At 45.9% G+C, this 22,866-nt stretch overlaps 1 protein-coding gene across 2 annotated transcripts in view; it reads left to right on the forward strand.

Annotated features, from left to right (window-relative positions):
* The window catches only part of WDR18 (WD repeat domain 18), a 66,197-nt gene extending 45,381 nt beyond the window's left edge, over positions 1 to 20,816 (forward strand). For both annotated transcript variants that reach the window (XM_026683143.2, XM_087951421.1), the window contains exons 8-10: positions 6,669 to 6,835; positions 17,695 to 17,763; positions 19,625 to 20,816. In XM_026683143.2, the coding sequence (XP_026538928.1) occupies positions 6,669 to 6,835; positions 17,695 to 17,763; positions 19,625 to 19,753 (365 nt within the window). In that variant the 3' untranslated portion in view covers positions 19,754 to 20,816. The remainder of the gene's footprint in view (positions 1 to 6,668; positions 6,836 to 17,694; positions 17,764 to 19,624) is intronic.
* The last annotated feature ends 2,050 nt before the right edge of the window (positions 20,817 to 22,866 follow it).

Raw genomic sequence — 22,866 nt, forward strand, 5'->3', positions numbered from 1 at the left:
CATAGACCTGGACTGACCATAGAGGTGATCCAGATCTATATTTCTCAACCTCAGCAACTTTAAAATGCATGGATCTAAACTTCCAACATTCCCCAGTCAGTCCACTCAAGTTGCTGAGGTTGAGAAATACCGATCTAGTGGTCCACCTTCCTGCTCGGTGCGAAGGCCAACACAGCATCTCTGACAGGCAGCCAGCGCTTGTTTGAAGACTTAGTGAAGAAGAAAAATGCCATGGCATGCGGGCAGCATGTTCACTGGTTGACAGCTCAAAGCCAGGAGGTTGGTCCTGATGTCCAGTTTGAATTCTGTTCCTTGTGGTTATAACCTATTAGTTCTGATGCCTCCTGGGGCAATAAGGAATAAGTCCACTCTTCCTTCAGTGTGACAGCCCTTCAGATATACAAACACTGCTATTGTATCTCCTCTTAGTCATCTTTTCTGTAGGCTAAAGTTTCCCAGTTCCTGTAATTATCCCTCAAAGCGCTTGGTTTCCAGATCCTTCTCCATGTTGGTAGCCCTCATCTGAACTTGCGTCCAGCTTATTACGTGCCCGGGCCGCTTAAAGGTTGGGGATCCTGCCTTGTTGGACCAGAATTGAGTACAATTCTCCAAAACATCTAACCAAAGCAGGGTAGAAGGGAAAATTTTATTTTCCATGACTTGGTCTCTGCATTCTTATTAACATGTTCCTGTTAAAGCCAAGATTGGCTTTGCCTTTTTAGCAATTCCACGAGTAGCTCGTGTTTAATTTGCAGTAAACAAAAGCACCCCAAACTTTCACATATTTTACTACTTAGTGAAGTCTTCCCATCAGAGAGGTGGTATTCAGCAGGTTCTGACCAATTCTGGAATACCAGTAGCAGAAATTCTGAGTAGTTCAGAGAACCGGAAAAGCCATGCCCACAGAACCGGTAGTAAAAAAAATTGAATCCCACCACTGCTTCCTATCCTAGGTGCCTCCTCGCCTTTTTCCTTTTCAGATGTAGATGCATTTTTCTCTGTATTAAATTCCATCCTATTCATTTTAGCCCACTAATTTTTAGATATTTTAACATCCTGTTAGGAATGTAAGTCACCTAACAGTTTGGTTGGAAAATATATAAACCAGGATAGACATTTTAATACTGTCTCTTTAAGAGAATGCTAAAATTGTAATTGAGTGCGGTTTCCAAACGACCATAAGATGGAGCCAGAAACCTGGGTTGTTCTGTTGTTTCTGAGTGTTGCCGTTCCTGCATTTCCCTATTGAGTGTTACTGATCATCGTTATTCTTGGATTTGATGTGAGTCTGTTACTGAACTGTTTTTGATACTGGGCTTTGTTATTTGGATTATCCCTGGACTGAAAACTGACTGCTTTAACCGTGAATGACTTGGACTGTGTTTGGACTTTGCTTAACCGTTTACTGGAAGTAAAACCTACATGTTACTATAGAGTGTAGCTGTGTGCTGTTTGTGTGTTATTCTTCACCACTCTCACTATGTCTCCCAGTGTGCGCTCATTCTCCTAACGGGGAATTACCTCAACACATCTCTCTCTTATCTAAAGTATTGGCCATGCTTTGTCTTTTTTTGTCATCTGTAAACTTTATCAGCGCTGCTAAACTTTGACATCAAAGTCATTGATAAGATTGGGGGGAAGCATTACTTTGTGTAAACATATCACAAAAAAAATAAGCATCGATAAGAAATAATATTTTCGGATATGGTAGGTTTGTCTCAGATTATCCGCTCATAAATAGCAGTGCAATAAGTGTACTTAAGAATATAATAAGAACGTCCAGAATTTCAAATGCACTTTTAGGATGCATCAGCATAAGCATAATCCCCAAATCGTGAGAAATCATCATTCTACTTTTTTGGGGACTCAGTAAGACCCCACTTTGACTCCTCAGACTTCCATATTTTATGCAAGATTCAAGAAACTGGAGCAGGAACGGGAAGGCAACCTGGAAAATTAAGCAATGAGCAGTGATTAAAAGAGCAGAGTAGGTTTGGTCTCGAGAAAAGACGATGAGAGACTGGCAGTTTTCAACCACAATGAACAAGCGCTTGAATTGGCCTTCTCAGACATTTTCTTTAGAATTGGTGTTGGCACTGGTGTCGTTCTAGTGTTTGTTCCAGTTGCTGGCTGGAAGGAGGAAGCGGGACAGGGAAGAAGCAAAGGAACTGTTTACTTGACAAGCAACTGTGATCTTCTCAGGGCTAAATTCTTCCAGTTACTAGCCCTCTTCTGCTCACCCACCAGGCCATTCCTGGATCTTCCTTATCACCGGCTGCCTTTTGAGTGTACTCATATGTGAGCGTGAATTAAGGCTAAGGGAAAAGCTAACAGCAGCCAACAGCTGTGTGGGTAAATGCTGTAATTAAAGCATTCATTAACTCCGGTGAAGGGGGAGAGACATCATTACCGTGGGCAGCTACAAAAGTCACCATGATGGATGTCTTGCTCGGGGGATGGCAGCGTGGCCATCATTCAGTATTACATTCAGGTGCTCCAGGGAGATCGTAGAGGGGTCTTTCCTCCTGGTTAGCTTTGGACACCTAACCGAACAGTAAATTGGGAAGAAAATAATACTCCTGGCTTTGGATAGCTCAACCCGGTGCGACTTGGGACCATCAATCTGGGCAGAGCTTGTAGAATCCATTACTTCTTATATAATTGGCTATTCTGCTTTGTCAGCGGGTGCTCCGGCCTCAAAATTCAATCGCAGAATTGGGCAGGCGCAAATTACGGTCGAGATAAGTGTGCCACCTAGTCATCTTTTTAGCAGCAGGATTGTCCTTTAATCTTGCTCTTCCCCTGCAAAGGGGGAAAACGCATTCAATTTGCAACCATTTTGAAAGAGTGCCACTTCCTGACAGCTCAGTCTGAACTGAGCGAGTGTTCCAACACCTGATTAAAAGGACAGGCTGACAGATGAAAATCTTGACATAGAAAACTATTTTTGGCTCCTGTATGAAACAGGAGGGAGCATGACTTGAACAGGAGAGAGCTAGATTCAAATCCTTTCATACCAACAGAAAAGAATATTGGTAGCTCAGGGTTCAACAGTGGAGTCCTTGGTTCTCTCTGGCAGATGTATCACTACCCTACCTAAGAAAGGAGTGGGATTTGTTTTCTGTTTATGGCTTGCCCACTGTCAGTGTCGGTCCAAGTGTTGTTTTCTTCTTGGAAGTTCCTGAATTGGCTATTGTTCACCGTTTGATTGCTAGTCTGGTATTAATCATGGTGTTAATCCCTGCATACCTGGATGTTGATTGCTGGCTGGGAGGTGTTTAAGTCTTTTGCTTTCCTTTTTTAGCTTTTTGATTTCTCTATTGAATAGCATGTAAATGTTGTTTATCTCTATATGTCTGTTGATGGCTAATTTGTCTCAATACCAAGCTTTCAGGAATACTCTAGCGTTTTTTTACTTAGCTTGGTCTAGGACTGTGATGGGGAACCTATGGCACATGTGCCACAGGTGGCCCGCAGAGCCATTTGTGCAGGCACGCAAGCCCCAGCCAAACTTACCTGCACTGCGCATGTGCACGCCTCCCAGCTGATTTTTCAGCCCGTTTGAGGCCTTTTTTGGCCTCTCAGAGACTCGAGGGAAGCCTCTGCAGCTTTGGGGAGGCCAAAAAACAGCCCTTCCGGAAGTGATGGAACAGGCCCCGTTTTTCGGCCTCCAAAGGCTACAGAGGCTTCCCTCAAGCCTCTGGGAGGCTGAAAAAGGCCTCAAACGGGCCGAAAATCAGCTGGGAAGCATGCGCCTGTGCAGTGTAGGTAAGGGGGAGTGTTGCACGTGGGTGGGTGGGGCGCATTGCATTGTGGGTGTCGGCATGCACACACTTTCGGCACACCACAGCAAAAAGGTTCGCCATCTACCTATCACCTAGGCTACCGACAGGGCAAGCCACTGTATATAAACAGATTAAACTCCACTCTCGTCTAGCACAGAAGACATTACCTCGTTGGGTAATTAAACGTCTGCAAGAAAGCAACCAAACTCAGAGAGCACTAAGAGCACAGATCCTTACATTTGACCATGGAGCTTTCTTGGATCTCTTGCAAAGCTGCTATGGAAATAATAATAGGGAAGATTTCTTTCGGTCTCTTAGAGCAGCATTTCCCAACCTTGGCAACCTTAAGACACGTGGTTTTCAGTATGGCTGGCTGAGGAATTCTGGGAGTTGAAGTCCACATATCTTAAGGTTGCCACGGTTGGAGAAGTCTGTCTTAGAGAGAAGGTAGATAATTATAATAAACAGAGAAATAAATTATTCCAATGTATTGAGGGGAGCAGCCTCTTTGATGACCCTACTCCTGACAAAATGATAGTCAGTTCCTCGGTTGTGTAGCCTTCAACAATAATACAGTGGGCAGGTCTTTTGATTCACAATGCAAGGCAGACAACTTCGGTTTAGACCAGGTGTCCAACCTTGGCAACTTTAAGACTTGTGGACTTCAACTCCCAGAGTTCCTCAGCCAGCTTTGCTGGCTGAGGAACTCTGGGAGTTGAAGTCCACAAGTCTTAAAGTTGCCAAGGTTGGACACCCCTGGTCTAGACTCTTCCAGGTATGCTGGGCTATAACTCCCATCCTCCTCAAGTCAATATGGGGAAGGTGGAGAGCTTTAGTCCATAGCAGTTCTCTTGGCTTGTGTGTAAGTGTCCCAGAAATGTGGGTTAAACAGCCCTCTTCCTTTTTCCTCCTTCAATCCATCATGCAGCCTTTAAAAATAAGAGTTTGGTACTTAAATGCCCATGGGTGATCTGTAGGGGTCCTTAGTGATAAAACCATAACAGGTGAATTCACTTGTTAGCTAAATTGAAAACAAACAGCACACTGTTAAACACAAGGTACAATAATGTGTAGGAGCAATGTAGCACAATTTTTTTTTTAAAGGTAGCAATAGCAACATTTTTTAAAAAAAGCACATTACTAAACTATACAGGTCATTTTCAGACCTTCATAAAGCTTCCCTTCCGAAAGGCGGAGCAGGTAAGAAGAGTTTTAGGCGAATAAGCCTACCTGTGTGTGTCTCAAGGTCCTATTTCCAACGTAAATGCCCACAAGGCTGTGTTTTCTGGGCCTTTCAGAGCTTTTGTCAATTTTCTGCCTGACAAGTCAAGCTGTCTAACTAACGGCTTCACTCTTGTGCCTTGAAATCCATGACTGAATATTGAACTGCATCCTGTGGGCCCTAAACACAAATAGACAAGACAGCTCTCGGTGTATTGACATCCAAGTCTATGGATGTCTGCAGGAGACTTTTAATTCTAAGACAGTGAAGCACTGAAATACTTACTCTGCATGCAGGAAGGCCTACATTGAAAGAGTTGGGGAAGATCCTTTGGGAAGGATTCTTTGTGAGCTGAAAGAAAGGTAAACATTTCAGAATCAAGCTGGATTCCTCTTGGTTATACGGGCACAGGCATGTCATTTTCTCGGCAGCTGTACAAAATGGTTTGCCACTGACTTCTTTTGGTTGTTTATTTGGTGTTGTTTTTTTCCCCCCTTCAACTTGCTGATCCACCTGAGATTTCAGGGGTTTCCTATAAGTTTCCCATCTGGTATTTAGGTTTGAGCCCAAATAAATTTGGCTTTAGGTCAGCCAGAGTTCTTTCAACCTCTTTTAAAAAGCCTAATTGCTTAATAGTAGCTACTTCCATCTCCTCCTCCTCCTCCTCCTCCTCCTCCCTCCTCCTTTTTTTTTTTTTTTTTTGAGTTTAGGAAAGATCACTAGATTAGCCAAGCAAATTAATCCTTTCCTGTAAACTGCTTCTTTTGTAAGAGATGCTTAAAGATGATGTGGTTCACAGCCGGTGAACCGGTGCAGACGGCAGTGGAATCGGACAGTGGGGAAGAATGGGGACCAGTCAGGGAGTCTGGGGAGGACTCGGAAAAGGGTCCTGCACCCAATGCAGAGATGGGACCAGGACCATCTGGGAGTGGGGTGCTGCCTCTGGAGCCTTCGGAGTCTGGCAGCAGCAAGGCAGAGGACCCTGGGGAGCCTGTTCCCAGTGCGCATGTGCACAGAGCTGTTAGAAGGCAAGAGCAGCTGAAACAAAAGGGGCAACTCGGGAGTAAGGCTGGGAGGTAATTGCCCCTCCCATAAGGCATAAAGGTCAGGCCAAGGTGATGAAACCTTTGCAGGAAGCAAAGTAGTTCAACCGGTTCAGAGTCATCCTTGAAGCTCTTTGTACTTGGGCTGGTTTTTTTGTACTTGGTTTCTTTTCTAGTTTATTTGATACTTCTGTTTTTAGCAGCACTTCACAGAACTGAAAAGTGTGTGCTTATCTCAGGGGACTGTTTGAGATTAATTCCGGCTGGGAATGAAAACAATTCCCAGCGTTGTAATAAAATAAGTCTTGTTTTTAAAATAAGCGTGCATGTAATTACAGTTTAGGAAACCTGGGTCAGAACAAAAGAGGCCAGTTGCATGCTACGGTTGGTTTGGAGTGCAAGGATTTAAGCACCCTGACGGAAAGGATATTGAGTTGTGTCAATCGGTTCTTTCCTAAAGGGCAGCCACGTGCATATTCTGCAGCAGAAGCAACAGGCTCTTGGGACGTCTCAGGCTAACGATTTAATATCGCACGAGGTTTTATGTTCCACACAAGCTGCTGTTCTTATTAGCTGCGTATGCCCACTACATGTAACCCATTCCTTCTGCTCCGGTAGGTCCGGTCACAAATGCTTTCCTCACCCTGGCACCTGCCAACATGCTGAATCCGGACAGCAAGCCTCGCATCCCACTGCCAAAATTCAGCCGGCATCTTCACAGCACAGAGAACATGGAAAGCTCTGCCAGCGAGGGGCTGACACTGTGCCTGGGGCTGCATCAGAAGGTAAGGAAACAAAGCGGAAGGAATTGGCAAGAGGTGAATTGTCCAGCCATGTGTGTGGGGTGTGCGAGACATTCATTCTTCCGGCCAAAGCGGGAGCAGCCTCAGCAGATGGCTAGTCCCTGGTGATGCCATGCAAGATCTTCAACAGGCCTAGCTAAATGTTCTGGGGGCACTAAAACAGCAATAAGCTTCACCACCGCCACACCTGCATTTCTTGGGACTTGAAATGAACTCATTGCAGCAGGGAAGGATCATAAATGTTCGGAATTGAATTTGGCAGACACGCACTTAATCACAGGTGTGCGTTTTAGGATGAACTGTAAATGGAAATCAGGTGGCACAGAGGAGGATAAATAGAGCTGGGCTTTCACTCTTAGCAAGGAGCAAATAATTGTGCTACTGGGAATTCCTTAGAATTTATTTGATCCACCACTGAGGGTATCCTAGGCTAGATCAGATGCAGCAAAGTGGGTCTTATGTTGCATTATCCAAAGTTATTTTCCCCAATAGAATCTGCATGTTCAAGGCCAATATTCCCCAAATATGAGATTGTAAAGGAGGAACAATGGGGGAACAATCTCCTCCATCCACATTTTCCAAGGGATGCTGAAACAGGATCTTTTGGATCTTCCCATAATTGGAAGGAAGAGATCAAGAAGAAATCGGGTTTCTTCCATTCTTTATTCCAAGCAACTGGAAAGCATCATTTTCCAGCCATGTTTCTCAGCACTTTCTCTGTTTGTGAAAAGATGGCAAGGGCAAGAAGCAATGGATGGAAACTAATCAACGAGAGAAGCAACCTAGAACGAAGGAGAAATTTCCTGATAGTTAGAACAATTAATCAGTGGAACAACTTGCCTCCAGAAGTTGTGAATGCTCCAACACTGGAAGTTTTTAAAAAGATGTTGGATAACCATTTGTCTGAAGTAGTGTAGGGTATCTTGTCTAGGCAGGGCGTTGGACTAGAAGACCTCCAAGGTCCCTTCCAACTTCTATTCTATTCTACTCTATTCTCTTTCCTTGACTCCACTGCTATGTGCTGTGGCCTTTGGTGGAATCTGCCCAGTAGGAAGCAGTGGGATAGATTTCTTCCTCTTGAGCCTGAGGGTGAAGGAGGAAAGAACCACCACAAACGCAGGGGACAGTCCGTCCTTCTTTGCAGAGATCTATTCAGTATCGCTCACTGCAAAGGCCTCTTGTCCATCCACCTGCCTCTCTTCCCCTTCAAGGGCACTTTCATCTGATCTCTCTCCTATCTGTCTTTTGCCTTCCCCCTATGAGATTGACGACTTTACCGCTTATGGATGAGAGTGGAGGATACGAGGACTCTAAAAGCCAGTTTAAAGCATTAACTGGAGGATATGCAGTGGTTTGGATTTGAAATCAAAAAGGTGCACACTGTACCTCTCGGTTTGTTCCTTGTCTCTCCTGGTGCCACGTAATCCCAGGGGGAGAAAAATGTACATTTGAATAAAAGAGATGCCCATAGGGTGGAACAAGGTTACCTTACACCAGGCATTGGCATATCCATAATTCAAATGTGCATTTTCCTGGGTTCACATACATTGATTTGTTTGTTTGTCAAATTTATTGGCCATCCATCTTATCACACGGCTATAGTGTCTGTGGAGATTCTCAGTCATCCAGGTCAGGCAGACAACACAGACTCATCCCCAACAGCCGGCCCTTGTCTTCAACAATGAAGGGACACAGGGCAGAAAAACATCCTGCAGCCAAGAAGGCTCCCTACCAGTGGAGGGATTCCAAAAAATATTACTACCGGTTCTGTGGGCCTGGCTTAGTGGGTGTGGCAGGGGAAGGAGGATACTGCAAAATCCCCATTCCCTCCCCACCCGCTAACCTGCTTTCCAGCTCCCTTCTCCTGTGCAGGGCAACCAAAGAAGACCCAGCCAATCAGCTGGGACTCAGGAGGCAGAGAATAGATGGGGGCGGGAGGGAGGGCAGTCAGGGGTAGCATTGGCCGGTTCTCCAAACTACTCAAAATGTCCACTACCGTTTCTCCAGAACTGGTTAGAACCTGCTGAATACCACCTCTGCGCCCCACCCATTTGCACTACTCAGGTGACCCCGAGGTCACAGATAAACCTCCAAGTGTCCTCAACGATTCTCTAAAACATGAGTGTCAAACTCGCCCCGTCACGTTGCCGTCACATGACGTTTTGCAATGTTTTCCCCCTTTTGCACAGCTGGGGTGGGCGTGGCCTGTGCGTGACGCAACCAGCCTACAAGGCACCAGTTTGATACCCCTGCTGTAAAAGGATGCAAACGACCATCTGTCTGCAAGGAGTATAAATCCTTCCATCCCCCACCATCCAGTCAGACCTGAAGAAGCTTCTTGGATGAGAAGCGAAACGTCTTCAAAAGAAAAACCAGAAAGTCCAGTTGCCTCCTGAAAAAAACACCTTTGGGACACGGCTATAGTATAAGTCCAGCGAAAGAAGCTGCTCCTGTTTTGAAGGCTGCTGACAGGTGACGGGGGAGATTCTCAGTCATCCAGATCGCGGTTGTCCCCAAAGCGCTTTTTCAAAAGGTAACTGGGCTTTCTTTTTCCCTGTGAAGATGTTTCACTTCTCATCCAAGAATCTTCTTCAGCTCTGACAGAATGGCGGAGGGTGGAAGGATTTATATTCCTGGCAGTCACGAAGCTGCTGACAGATGTGACATGCACCTGTATGTCAGCTTCAAAGTTAAGTGAATAAAAATCTTTGCTTTGGGGCCTTATGTATGCGAGTCATCCGAATAAAGAGACCCCTGAAAGGTTGAAAAAGGGTTTCCCTTCAGTCTTGATCTTAGCATACAGCAGTTTGGAGACCTCTGGGCATACATACAGGCAAGCTTTGGGGAAGAGGAAATGTCCCTTTGCTGCCAAGATCTTCAGCAACTAGCTCAGTGTTTCTCAACCTTGGAAACTTTAAGATGTGTGTGTGTGTGTGTGTTCTGGGAGTTGAAGTCCACCCATCCTAAAGTTGCCACGGTTGAGAAACAATATTCTGGCTGAGTAAGAGCAGATTTCATTGTAGGTCAGAAACAGCCAAGTCTTTACCCAAAGGTGCTTTTTCCAAAAGGCAACTGGAATTCTTGGGTTTGTTTGTTTGTTTCCTTGAATATGTTTCGCTTCTCATCCAAGACACTTCTTGGATGAGAAGCTAAATATTTTCAAGAAGAAAAAAAAACTAAGAAAATCCAGTTGCCTTTTTGAAAAAAGCACCTTAGGGACAACTATGACCTGGATGATGGTGTTCTGACCCAAACCTGGTTCCCAGAGAGCAAACGCAAGACAAAGGCACCAGCACAACCTTTTAATATTTCATTTACGAATCCTGTTTCTTCACAGATAAAAGGCTGCTTCCAAATAATTAACTCCAATCAGGAAGAGCCTTGCCAAAACTTCCAAGAACAACAGACGAAGTTCCTCAACAAGAAATCAAAGAGTCCCCAAACACCAACTCAGATATTCCTAATGTCCACCAGGCTCGAGTATCAAACTTCTTTGCCTTCTGCAAAGAACTGTGGTTTTTCAGTTGGCTTTTATCTTCTCAAGGAGGGGCCATTACCTTGCAGACTTACTCCCCAGTCGCCCATGCTGCTGCAGCTGCTCTTTCCTTTGAGCAGCCCTGCGTGCATGCGCACTGGGCACAGGCTCCTCGGGGGCCTCTTCATCACTGCTGCCAGCCTCCACAATCTCCAAAGGCAGCATTCCACTCTCTGATAGTCCTGGCCTCATCCCTGCATCACACGCAGGCCCCTCATCTGAGTCCTCGCTCTCCAAGACCTCAGCCATCCACACCTGCTGCCGTTGAACCACAACAGATGGAGAATCTCCATAGACAATCAAGTCTCACGTCCATCATACGCTTGCTCAACACCCCCAGTCCCTGGTGGCATAGGGGGGCCCCTCCACCATCTCCAGAGCAGACTTAGATGCTAGGTGTGGCAACCTGGAAAAGTTTAGGATGGCCCTTTATACGCCCTGTACGTCCCAAGTCCTGAATAACACCTGAGGGCATCTGATTTTCCAGTCAGAGAACCTCGGAGAGAGATGACCGCAAAACCCACAGATTGCCTGTGGCTCCCAAAGAGACCATTGTGCCGCCACCCACCCCACCCATCTGCTCTGCGCTCAAGTCCGATATTAAAAAAAATGTTCTTTTCCAAAATGTGAGGGTTTCCCCTCCCCTTTCCAGCCTTCCTCTGCATTCATAAGGGATCACTCCAATTTAACAATGCTCCTCACACGCCAAACCTGGTGCCACCGAGATGATGTTTTAAGAAAGGAAAAGAGACCGTTTGGGGGTTGGGGAGAGAAAGGTAGGGGTGAATAGAGCATTTTATAGAAGAAATACGTGCCTTCCAGCCAAGGACAGCCGCCGCCGTATTTTCAATATCGAGAGGCATAGGACTGACAGAAAAGCACTGGATAAACTCCCCTCCGGCAGTCCTTGGGTTACTGAGTTATCCTTCAGCTCCCTTCATCCCCAGCCCACAGAGCTGGGGATGATGGGACCTGACCCAGCCCAGCGTTTCAGGAGAACCCCAGGAAGACCAAAGGTTGACTTGCTAGAGGATGATATGTTGAATTATGGCGGTCTATAAATAAGTTTATGAATAAATGTATGTATTATTATGATTTATTTATGGTACAATTATGCATGGTGCGGGAAGAAGTAGGTAGGGTTCTCTGTGGTGGGGGTGGTTTCCCTCCCCCCTCTCTCGTATAACTAGAATTGGAAGGAAGGGGGAGACCGTAAAATCAAATCCATGGATTGTAGGTTAGGGAGAGACAACAGAGCCCTTTGGCTGTTGCACAAACAGCAATTAATTTTGTGAGACTGGCTGCCTTGAGACGTTAGGCCTTTGAAGGAGAATTAGACGGTCCCATGGGAGGTGGAGAAGTCTGCTAGGCAGTCTCCGTTGTAATGGCAAGGAAGAATTGAGACAAACAGGCTGAAGGTTCAGCCTGCAGAATGAGGCAGACAATTAAACTCCCGGGATACCGGAGCCTCTAAAATTAAATGGATGAGCATCCAATGGATGAGCTTGTCCCCAGGAAAAAGATTCCCTACCAATTTGCATCACATAAAAAGGTATTTCTTATACTTACAAGATAACAGGCATAAGTATAAACTCGTGTTTATGCTTATGCCTATTATCTTGTACGCGATTGACAAATCAAATCAAATAAATACATATTTAAAGACCAGTGTCCTGACAGACAAGCACAGTTCAAAGCGCATTGGTGATGGCTGGCTGGGGAATTCTGGGAGTTGAAGTCCACAAATCTTTAAAGTTGCCACCGTTGGATATCCCTGGCCTAATCCCTGTAACAGTCGTGTGAAGATGAAACTCAAGAGACGACTCAAATCTCTTTCCAGGCTGGGCTGAAGAATTACATCACATACAGTTACCAACTGACCACATTGATTAAAAGAACCAAGTAGAGAACGCTCAAAAATGGTCCGTTGCTTTTTTTAAAAAAAATAATAATAAATAAATCATAGCCATCTAAATGGATCAAGGATTATATGTAATCTTTGACAACACCTTACCAGATGAGCTTGCAGGGGCTTCCATAGCATTTGCCAGACAAGCAAAGATGCAGGAACAGGGAAGTGACTCAAAGGGTTCAAAAACGTTTTCTAGAAAAAGGAAATGTAGGGTTTTTTTTAAAAAAAAAATATTCTTATTATACATCCAACACAAAGTTTCTTGGGCATAACTTATTTATGAATGTACTGTTATTGTGCAGTACTTTTTGTACCTCAGCAGAAGGCTGAGTCATGAGGGGTGTCTATTGAGGTGTCTATTGAGGTGTGTAATGTGGGACCAGGAGGGGAATGTGCCACTGGCGGCTTCATCATAAATCTCTGAGCAAGAGGGAATGAGAGGCTAGAGAAAGGTGGGTTTCTTGCCTACTGGGATCAGCACAGGTAGTCCTTGACTTGTGACTACAACTGGGACAGAAATTCTGTTGTTAAGCGACTCAGGCCTGCTTTGACGTGACCTTTTGCCACAGTCGCTGAGTGAATCAGACAGGTGTTAAGTGAATCCTGCTTCCTCCATTGGCTTTGCTTGTGGGAAGCCAGCTGGGAGGTTCGCAAGTGGGAATCACATGACCTCTGGATGCATTGCAACCGTTGTGAACGCCAGTTGCCAAGCACCTGAACTTTGATCATGTGACCATGGGGAAATGCTGCGATGGTCGTAAGTGTGAGGACTGATCGTAAATCCCTTTTTTCAGCGCCAGTGTAACTTTGAACAATGGCTAAAGAGATGACTAATAAGGGTAAATTCCCAGACCATGGATCAGTTGAACCTCCTTTCAAGGCAATCCTGAGATTGAGTCCCCTGGCATGGAGACCAATCAGAATGGAGCTTGGAGACCTTCTAGAATCTAGTCCTGCCCCTTTTCCAAGCAGGAGACCTTCTACCATTTCAGACAAGGGGCTGAGAGAGACGGAGGGAGGGAGGGAGAGAAGAGAGAGAGAGACGGAGGGAGGGAGGGAGAGAAGAGAGAGAGAGAGAGAGACGGAGGGAGGGAGGGAGAGAAGAGAGAGAGAGAGACGGAGGGAGGGAGAGAGAGAAGAGAGAGAGAGACGGAGGGAGGGAGGGAGAGAGAGAGAGAGAGAGAGAGGAGGGAGGAGAGAGAGAGAGAGAGAGAGAGAGAGGAGGGAGGAGAGGAGAGAGAGAGAGAGAGAGAGACGGAGAGGGAGGGAGAGAGAGAAGAGAGAGAGAGAGACGGAGGGAGGGAGGGAGAGAAGAGAGAGAGAGAGACGGAGGGAGGGAGGGAGAGGAGAGACAGACAGACAGACAGACAGACAGACCTCGGTGGTGTTCTGTCTTCATCTCTTGGAAGACACAGCCATAATGCCAGTTGCTAAGGGGTCTTCTAAGGGGAGGCGGGGTGTTATGGCTGGAGGGCCCGATTGCTTCTGCAGATCCCAGGAGCCAGCCTGCGAGAGATAAAAATCGGCTGTCTCCTTTTATCAGCTCGTTCAGCGTCTCCCAAGGTTGTGTGTCTGGAGTTCCTGATGAATTGCTGTCATTCACTGGGGTGCAAAGGGAAAGCGGGGATGGGGGGTGGGAGTTGGGGTGGGGTGGGAGGGGAGGGTGTCCTTCTCTCCTTCACAGGGAAATGTCGACTTTCTTTGGCCTCTGCTGCAAATATTGGAAGATGATTTGAAGGGCAATTCTGGTTCCCTCCTCCCCACTGCCAATTGAGGAGAGGGATCCATTCAAAGTGTCCACAATCTGGCCAGTATAGGTTGTCCTTGACTTTCAACGGTTCATTTAGTGACCGTTTTGATGTTACAGCGGCATTGGGGGGGGGAAAGGACCTTATGGCTGTTTTTAACACCACAGAGGCGACATCCCCATGGTCGCCTGATCCAAATTGAGGTGCTTGGCCACTGACTCATATTTATGACGGTGGCAGTGTCCCCTTTTTGCCACCTTCTGACGAGCAGAGTCAGTGGGGGAAGCCAGATTCACTTAACAGCCATGTTACTGACTTAGCATCTGCTGTGGTTCACTTAACAGCTGTGGCAAGAACAGTCATAAAATGGAGCAAAACTCACTTAGCAAACGCCTCACTTAGCAACAGAAATGTTGGGCTCAGTCGAGGACCCCCTGTAGCTGTTTGGGCTCAGTAGCAAAAAGTGTTCCAAAGTCTAAGGAAGAGCCCTTGGTTTGCTGGATCAGATCCCACCCAACTCACGATTCCCTCTTTGTGTAAAATTGTCTGAGGTAAATATAATAAAGTGTGTGTTGGTGTGGTCCTTTCAACAGAAATTTCATTATCGCCGTTTGAAACACCCCCCACCTCTCCTTCATACCCTGTTCCCTAGCCTGGTAGAGAATATAGAATAGAACGGAATTGGAATTGGAGTGGAACGGAATAGAACAGAATCCTTTATTGGCCAAGTGCGATTGGACACACAAGGACTTTGTCTTTGGTGCATAAGCTCTCAGAGTCCATAAAAGAAAAGATACATTTGTCAAGAATCATCAGGTACAACACTTAATGATAGTCATAGGGTACAATAATCAATCAAATCATACTAGGAAACAGTCAATAAAAATCGTTAGGATACAAGCAACAAGGTTACAGTCATACAGTCACAAGTGGGAGGGGATGGGTGATAAGGAGTGATGAGAGGATTAATAGTAATAGTAGTGCAGACTTTGTAATAGTTGAACAGTGTTGAGAGAATTATTTGTTTAGCAAAGTGATGGCATTATGTCTAGTTGTTCTGGTGTGCAGGGCTCTATAGCGTCGTTTTGAGGGAAGGAGTTGAAACAGTTTATGTCCGGGATGTGAGGGGTCTCACAGAAGAGAAACATCGGCAAGAGAACAACTAAGCTTAGAGATCAACAAGAACCCAATAGTTCAACCCTGAATGTCCATGGAGATTCTCGGTCAACCAGGTCACGGTTGTCCCAAAGGTGCTTTTTCAAGAGGCAGCTGGACTTTCTGGTTTTTTTTTGAAGACATTTCGCTTCTCATCCAAGAAGTTTCTATAAGCTATAGAAGCTTCTTGGATGAGAATCAAAACAACTTCAAAGAAAAACCGGAAAGTCCCGCCGCCTCTTGAAAAAGCACCTTTGGGACAGTTCAACTCTGAGCTAAAGATATTCCATTCTGTTGAAGCTCCAGTGTATTTGGTTGGCCCTGCAGCTAGTTTTCAACCTACGATCACAATGGTGCCCAAAATTTCTGTTGCTAAGTGAGACAGTTGTTAAATGAGCTTTGCCCCCATTTTACAGCTTTCCTTTCTTACAGTGGTTAAACGAACCACTGCATTAGTAACATGGTTGTTAAGTGAATCTGGCTTTGCTTGTCAGAAGGTCGCAAAAGGCTATCAACATGACCCCAGGGCTTCAACCGTCACAAATATGAGTCAGTTGCCAAGCATCTGAATTTTGATCCCGTGACCATGGGGATGCTGTAATGGGCGTAAGTGTGAAAAACAGTCGTAAGTCACTTTTTTCCATTGCAGTTGTGACTTCAAACAGTTGCTAAAAGAACTATTAGTATGTTGAAGACTACGTGTATTTTCTTCCCTTTGCTGATCGTACATGCCTGAGAATCATGAACCACCCCTGATGGAAAACCAGCCATCAGGTGCTCACAATCCTAAAATAGGTGATTCATTTGAATTGAAGGAACACAGATTCTCCTGTTCCTTATTCCTATGGTTTGTTTTTTTTAGCTTGGTTTTCAGTTCTAGCTTCATGGCAACCCAAGAGTCTCATCTGACAACCGACGGCTTATCTCTGATGACTTTCTTTATCCTCCCCCCCCCCTCCCCAGGCATCCCAATCTAATATGGCAGCCTTGTTGATTTCTAGTGGTCAAGCAGACAACCTGCTTTTCACTACGATTGTTTCGGTGCTTATTTACTGCATTACAGTCTCCTACCTGGTTACTCACCGGGTTTAGCCTCTTTGAGATCAGCCATGATTGCCCCATGCTGAGTTAGAGCAAAGAAAAAGTACTTTTTTTAAATTCCAGCTGTGCTGCTGTAAGCATTCTGGTGGGCATCTGGGTGAGGACCCAGATTATTGGGGGCAATACGCGGACTCTGTGTAAACCACTTAGAAAGGGGCTGTAAAGCCCTGTGAAGTGGCATAGAAGTCTAAGTGCTCTTGCTATTGGTCAAAATCTGAGGAGGTTGGTCAGGGCTGATAAAAGCTACCATTCGTCTGGTCTCGATAAAGGAGAATGTTTGCAGCTCAGGGTTGAAATGAGGGGTCCTTTGTGCTCTCTGAGCTTGCTTGATTTCTTGCAAACGTTTCATTACCCTAGCAATAGCACTTGGACTTATATACTCTAAATCAGGGGTCTCCAACCTTGGCAACTTTAAGCCTGGAGGACTTCAACTCCCAGAATTCCCCAGCCAGCAAAGCTGGCTAGGGAATTCTGGGAGTTGAAGTCCTCCAGGCTTAAAGTTGCCAAGGTTGGAGACCCCTGCTCTAAATGGTTTACAGAGTCAGCCTATTGCCTCCAACAATCTGGGTCCTCATTTTATCCACCCCGGAAGGATGGAAAGCTGAGTCAACCTTAAGCCTGGTGAGATTTGAACTGACAAATTGCAGGCAGCCGGCAGGCAGCAGAAGTAGCCTGCAGTACCGCGTTCTAACCACTGCGCCACCACGACTCCTAACCATGATGTCACCTAGTTAGGGTAATGAAAGGTTTGCAAGAAAACAAGCTCAGAGACCACCAAGGACCCTTCATTCGTCTGGTCTGTTTTCTGTCCAGTCCACTTAACCCTGTGAGCTCATTCTGAAGAAGGCCTTCTTGGAAACCCACTTGTGACTTTCCTCCCGGTTGATCTTTCCTTTCCTTGCCTGAATTCTAAAACCCATCCATCCATTAAGAGATGATCCATTCCTTAGCGCAGGGGTCTCCAACCACCGGTCCGCGGACCGGTACCGTCCGTGGAACAAGTCCTACCGGGCGCTGGCTTGCTGCGCCGCCATCTTGTTTTGATGAAAAAGTGCTTCCGGTGAGCTTTTCCGGGTAGAAAGCTCACCGGAAGCACTTTTCATCAAAACAAGATGGCGGCGCCCAGCTGATGTCGGTACCGGGCGCGCCATAAAAAAGGTTGGGGATACCGGGCCGCGGCGTAAAAAAGGTTGGGGATCACTGCCTTAGTGTCACAGTTTTATCAAGAGCTACTTAGCGATCACTTGTTCCTTTCGCCAGGCATCATTGTAAAACAAGTGTGCAGCTCTGACTTAAGGCTCCCTTTGGCATCCCTCAGCTAAAGCAGCTCTAAAGGAGGCTTAACCCTTCGATGCCTCCGTGTTCATTTTTTTTCCTCTGCCTTCCACAGGGTTCGGGAGAGAGTTATTTGGAAAGAACGGAGCGCTTATATCTCCAGATGTGCTCAACAAGAGAAAAGGTGAGGCACCCTGGCGTCTTCCCCTCCTACTGCAACCCCACAGAAGTGTCGGGACCCAGGATACTTAACAAACAAACCTGGTTTGCAATTCAAATACTCCTCGGTTTATGACCGGTTGCTTAGCGACTGCTTAAAGGCCCCACAGGCCTCCCGGGAACAGTTGCAACAAGAATTGGATCATGCACATCACAAAAGTCACATGATTGTATGGCAGGCACTCAGCAATCAGCTGTTTGCAGCGTCCTGTGGCTACGTGGCCACATTTTGTGGCATTTTTGCGAAAAATGGGCATTTCTGCCTTGTTGCCGGCAGAAACCTGGCCCTGCAGGATTCATTTAATGACCGCCACACAAAGATTGAAAAATTGGCTCAGTCATTGGGACCAACCTGATTTACGACCATAATGGGCAAGCTCCATTACAGTCATAAGTTGAGGACTACTTGTACCCGTGTCACGAAAGAGCACTCAACTACATTTGGAAAAGCCATTTGTCTTACTTAACATACGATTTGCCCTCAGCAGGTTGAGACCTGGCTGGGGGCTGCAGAATTTCCTCACCTGTTTTGTTTCCTTAGAGCAGGGGTCTCCAACCGTGGCAACTTTTAAGACTTGTGGACTTCAACTCCCAGAGTTCCTTAGCCAAGACTCCTTAATTGCGTCCATCCACTCAGTTACTGACATGGATGGGGTGGGGAGGTCCCTTGGCAATTCAGGCCTGGGAATGAACTCCATCCCAGTATTAATTTGGAAAGGTGTTAATCCAGTACTACTATGTACAGCATTATTATAAGCAACTCCTGCAAATGGCAGCAAATCAGCCCAGTTAGTTTGTTGATAATTTACATAACATCTTAAATATTGCAATAATTTGGTTAGTTTTCTCACACAATCCATTAGTTTGTGCGTGAAATCCTGAGCTCAGACCTTGAGAGGATCCAATTGCTTTTATAAATTCCCTCCAGAATTTTGCAGTAAACTGAACCCCTCTATCGGAAATGGTTCTGCGAGGCATTCCATGCAGTCTATATACATGATTCACAATCATTTTGGATAATTTCTTGGCTGATGGTAGTCCTGGGCATGCAACAAAATGAGCTTGTTTGGAAAATAAATCCACTACAGTGCCCCCCACTCTCAGGTAAATTTACTATAAAATCCATCCCTATCTCCTCCCAGGGCCGGGACGGTTCTGCTACAGATTGTAATAATCCTAGAGGTTTCCCTGGTCTGGTTTTTCTTGTGGCACTAGCGGCACAACTCTTTTCATAATCCTCAATGCCTTGCTTCATTTTTGGCCACCAAAACTGGCATCTGACCATGCGTAGGGCTTTTAAATATCCAAAATGTTTTGCTTGTTTTGAGTCATGACAAGTCTTAAAGTTGCCAAGGTTGGAGACCCCTGCCTTAGAGATCCCAAAATACCTGAGGCAAGAAAAGTTGTAAAATGGAGCAAACTCACTTAAGAAATTTCTCACTTAACAACATAAATTTGGGGCTCAATTGTGGTCGTAAGTTGAGGACTACCTGTATAACAATTGCTTTTTCTTCCCTCAACCACCCAAGGGAAAGCCTTTTTTTAAACCATTCAAAGTCTTGGCCTTAAAATAGGAAAGCTGACCCAAATTCTCCCAGACCTTAATCCTACTGCGGGTAAGTCTCTCCTTTTCCATCTCATCAGCTTTTAAGGTGGGTGGACTTCAAAGCCCAGAATTCCTCAGCCAACATGGCTGAGGAATTTTGGGAGTTGAAGTCCACCCATCTTAAAGTTGCCAAGATGGTGGTTCTTGGTTCTTCCCAAGGTAGGTAGGTCTCCTGGGCCCCCTTCCCAGATTCTTACCGTGGTTTGTTCTCTCGTCACAGAATCTGATGGGTGACCAAGAGCAACTGAAGATTCAGGTGACAGAACTGGAGGAGGAAGTCAACACCCTGCGGAAGATCAACAAGAGTCTCTTCGACTTCTCCAGCTCTATCATCACCTCAGCCAAATAGGGCAGCCTCTGAATCTTGGCTAGAGGTGGAAGGAGAGACAAGCCGGTCAGGATTCATCTTGGACGCAGCCATTTTCCTCCTTGACAATGTTTGATGGGGACGTATACAGTTGCAGAGATAGGCTCTTGTAACCAGCAGGGCTGGACATGGAAGTCTGTAGCATCCAGGTGTTCTGGGAGGAGACCTACCCCCCCCCCAAAAAAAAATATCTTTATGGGTAGACAGCAGACAGTATGAAAAGAGAATAACCCAGCAGGGAAAAGAGATGACCCCCTTTTATTTTACAGCTTTCTTCCATCCCACAAAGTCCTTTCATTCCTCAAACAGAGCAACTATAGATGTTCCTCCAGATGCCATCACCCCCTTTTTCTCCAGTCGGAAATCACGTGGCTGCTTTAGGACTCCTCATGTGCTTGGGAACTTCTGGGGGTTGAAGACAACCATGGGCTTCGAATGCATCCCACTCAGGAGGTGGAACTGCCCTCCTTGTCATGGCCAGGGAGAGCGGACGATGGACTAAGCATGAAGAATGACCTGTGAAGCTGGACTGAGCACAGAGGCTTCCTGCCCTCAAGATCCTGCTGGGGGGGAAATGGAGAGATGGGGAAGATTTTGTCATTTGGAAAGGGTGAGAAAAACCTTCCCTGCAAGGGCATCCTGACATGATAAGAAGGGGAAAGATCTATCTTTTTTACAGTCACAGGCCAGCAAAAAATAAAAAAAATAATGGGGGAGGGTCTTTTTAACTGACCTGCTACTCTTCTTGCAGAAAAACGGTGGACTTTTTGTCTGGTCCATCATTCCACCAACATGCTCAGATCTTTAGCCAACAGGATGTCTAGTTAGGCTTCTTTCAAGACGGCTCCTTTGGCTTCCGTAGGCTTGCAGGTTTCAGTGCCAACCTCAGGATGCATTTGCCATGTAGCAGATTTATTTTATCTTGTTTAATTCTCTTTATTTAGAGAAAAAAAAAGCCCTCTGTTTCTGTATTCAGCCAAATTGTTCTTCCTTGTATTACACATTTTTAAAAAACAAAACAAAACAACACCACCAAAAACAAAAACTGTTAACCCAAGTGTTTGATTCCTCCCCCCTCCCCAAATTCCCTTTAATGTTATTGTCTGTCTCCTAGCAAATGGCTCTACCACTGTGTGTCCTGCCTGGGAGATTTCCAGAGCATCTGCTGAACACCACTGGAAAGGAAGATGCTGGGCTCAAGTGGAACGACAGTTAAAGCGAAATGCTCGCCTCCAGGAAAAAGTCCATCTCGGAACTCCAGTTCCAAGTCGCGAATAAAAGGAGCGTAGCCGTCCAGCCCTGTTTTGCAGACTTCTTCGACTGTCGAGCGGGACAGCAATAATTGATCCAGTGAGCTGGTTTTTGTGCTCTTATTAATGGGGCCTAAAACGAGAGCAAACAATGTAGGCCACATGTTCAGGAGCAGCATCGCTCCACGGAGAAAGAGCAAATAGCTTCTCTTTACCATATGGCCTGTTGCTGAGTTTTCCCAGCAACATCTGGCTAGAAAAAGAGGTTGGGTCCCGCCAAGCACGAACTGCACCCATAAATCGTTGCCCAAGAACAATTGGCTTTATTTTATTTTTTCCGCAAACTGAAGAAAAGGCAGGGATTTCTCTTAATTGCATAGAAAGTGAAATCACTTTTGATGCTCTGCGTGGGAGGGAGACAAGAAGGTTGTCCTTAGCAAGCCCTTGGTGGGCAGGGGGAGGGGGGGGAAACCTGGTCCTCAGCTTGTTTCTCCCAGAACCAGATGATGACTTTACCCTTTTCGAGGCTCAGTTGTCCCAAATTGGCAGCCTGCGATATTGACGGATCTGGCATAAAGGAAGGCAACATAATTCCATTTGTTTTGAACGACGGCTATTTGTTCTGCTTAGCAGGGCCAGCTTTCCTATCCCCTTCATTTCCTAGCCATGCATAAAAGGAGCCTGGGCCTCCGGAGGAGACAACCAGCTCTCCTTTTGGGCTTTTAAACAAAGCAGGGAATGAAACCCCCCACAGCTCTTGGTGGGTCCCTTTTTCAGTCGTAGCTGCCTGTTTCCACCCACCCACCTTCCCATACTTTTTATTTTATCAAGGCAGGGAACTTCGTGTCATGGCTCTTGTTAGATCCTGATTCAGAGGAGGCGTGGGAATGGGAGGTCGTCTCCAAATGAGAGCTGAGAGCCCAAGGGCTGAGGACGAGGAAGTCCCAGGGCCAGCTGACACGATGGAGGTGGGTCATTTGTCACTGCAATAAGTGAGCCATAAACAGACCTTCCTTAACCTCTGCCTTACCAGCATGACTTGGGTCAGAAGACTGGGAATGGGACAGCTTGCCACAGCAACTCACCATGGCTAGCTCGCTGTGGGACAATTTAAACAGATAATCAGAGTTGGAAGGGACCTCATCTACTCCAACCCCCCCACAAGCGGGAGACCCTACACCATTTCTGGCAGATGGGAGTCCAATCTCTTCTTGAAAGTCTCAAGTGATGGCGCTCCCACAACTTCCGAAGGCAACTTCTGTTCCATTAGTTGATTGTTCTCACTGTCAGAAAGTTTCTCCTTATTTCCAGGTTGAATCTCTCCTTGTTCAGTTTCCATCCATTATTTCTTGTCTGGCCTACAGGCGCTTTAGAAAATAGCTTGACTCCTTTCTCTCTGTGGCAGCCCTCAGATATTGGAAGACTGCTATCATGTCTCCCCTGGTCCTTCTCTTCACTAGACTAGCCAGGCCCAGTTCCTGTAACTGTTGTTCATACGTTTTAGTCTCCAGTCCCCTAATCATCCTGGTTGCTTTTCTCTGCACTTTTTCTAGAGTCTCAACATTTTTCTTATAATGTGACCAAAACTGGATGTAGGACTCTAGATGTGGTCTTAACTAAGGCTTTATAGAGTGGTATTAGTACCTCCCTTGATCTTGATTGTGTCCCTCTGTTAATGCAATTTAGGATTGCATTAGCTTTTTTGGCTGCTGCTGCACACTGCTGGCTCATATTTAACATATTTAAGACTCCAAGATCCCTCTCACAGTTACTGCTCTTGAGCCTGGTTTCACCCAGTCTATATGTGTACTTTTGGTTTTTCCTGCCTAAATGTAAGACTTTATT

Source organism: Notechis scutatus, chromosome 1 (assembly GCF_049901735.1).
Source record: "Notechis scutatus isolate UNSWTSFEM ecotype Mainland chromosome 1, rNotScu1.2, whole genome shotgun sequence".
Taxonomy (NCBI): domain Eukaryota; kingdom Metazoa; phylum Chordata; class Lepidosauria; order Squamata; family Elapidae; genus Notechis; species Notechis scutatus.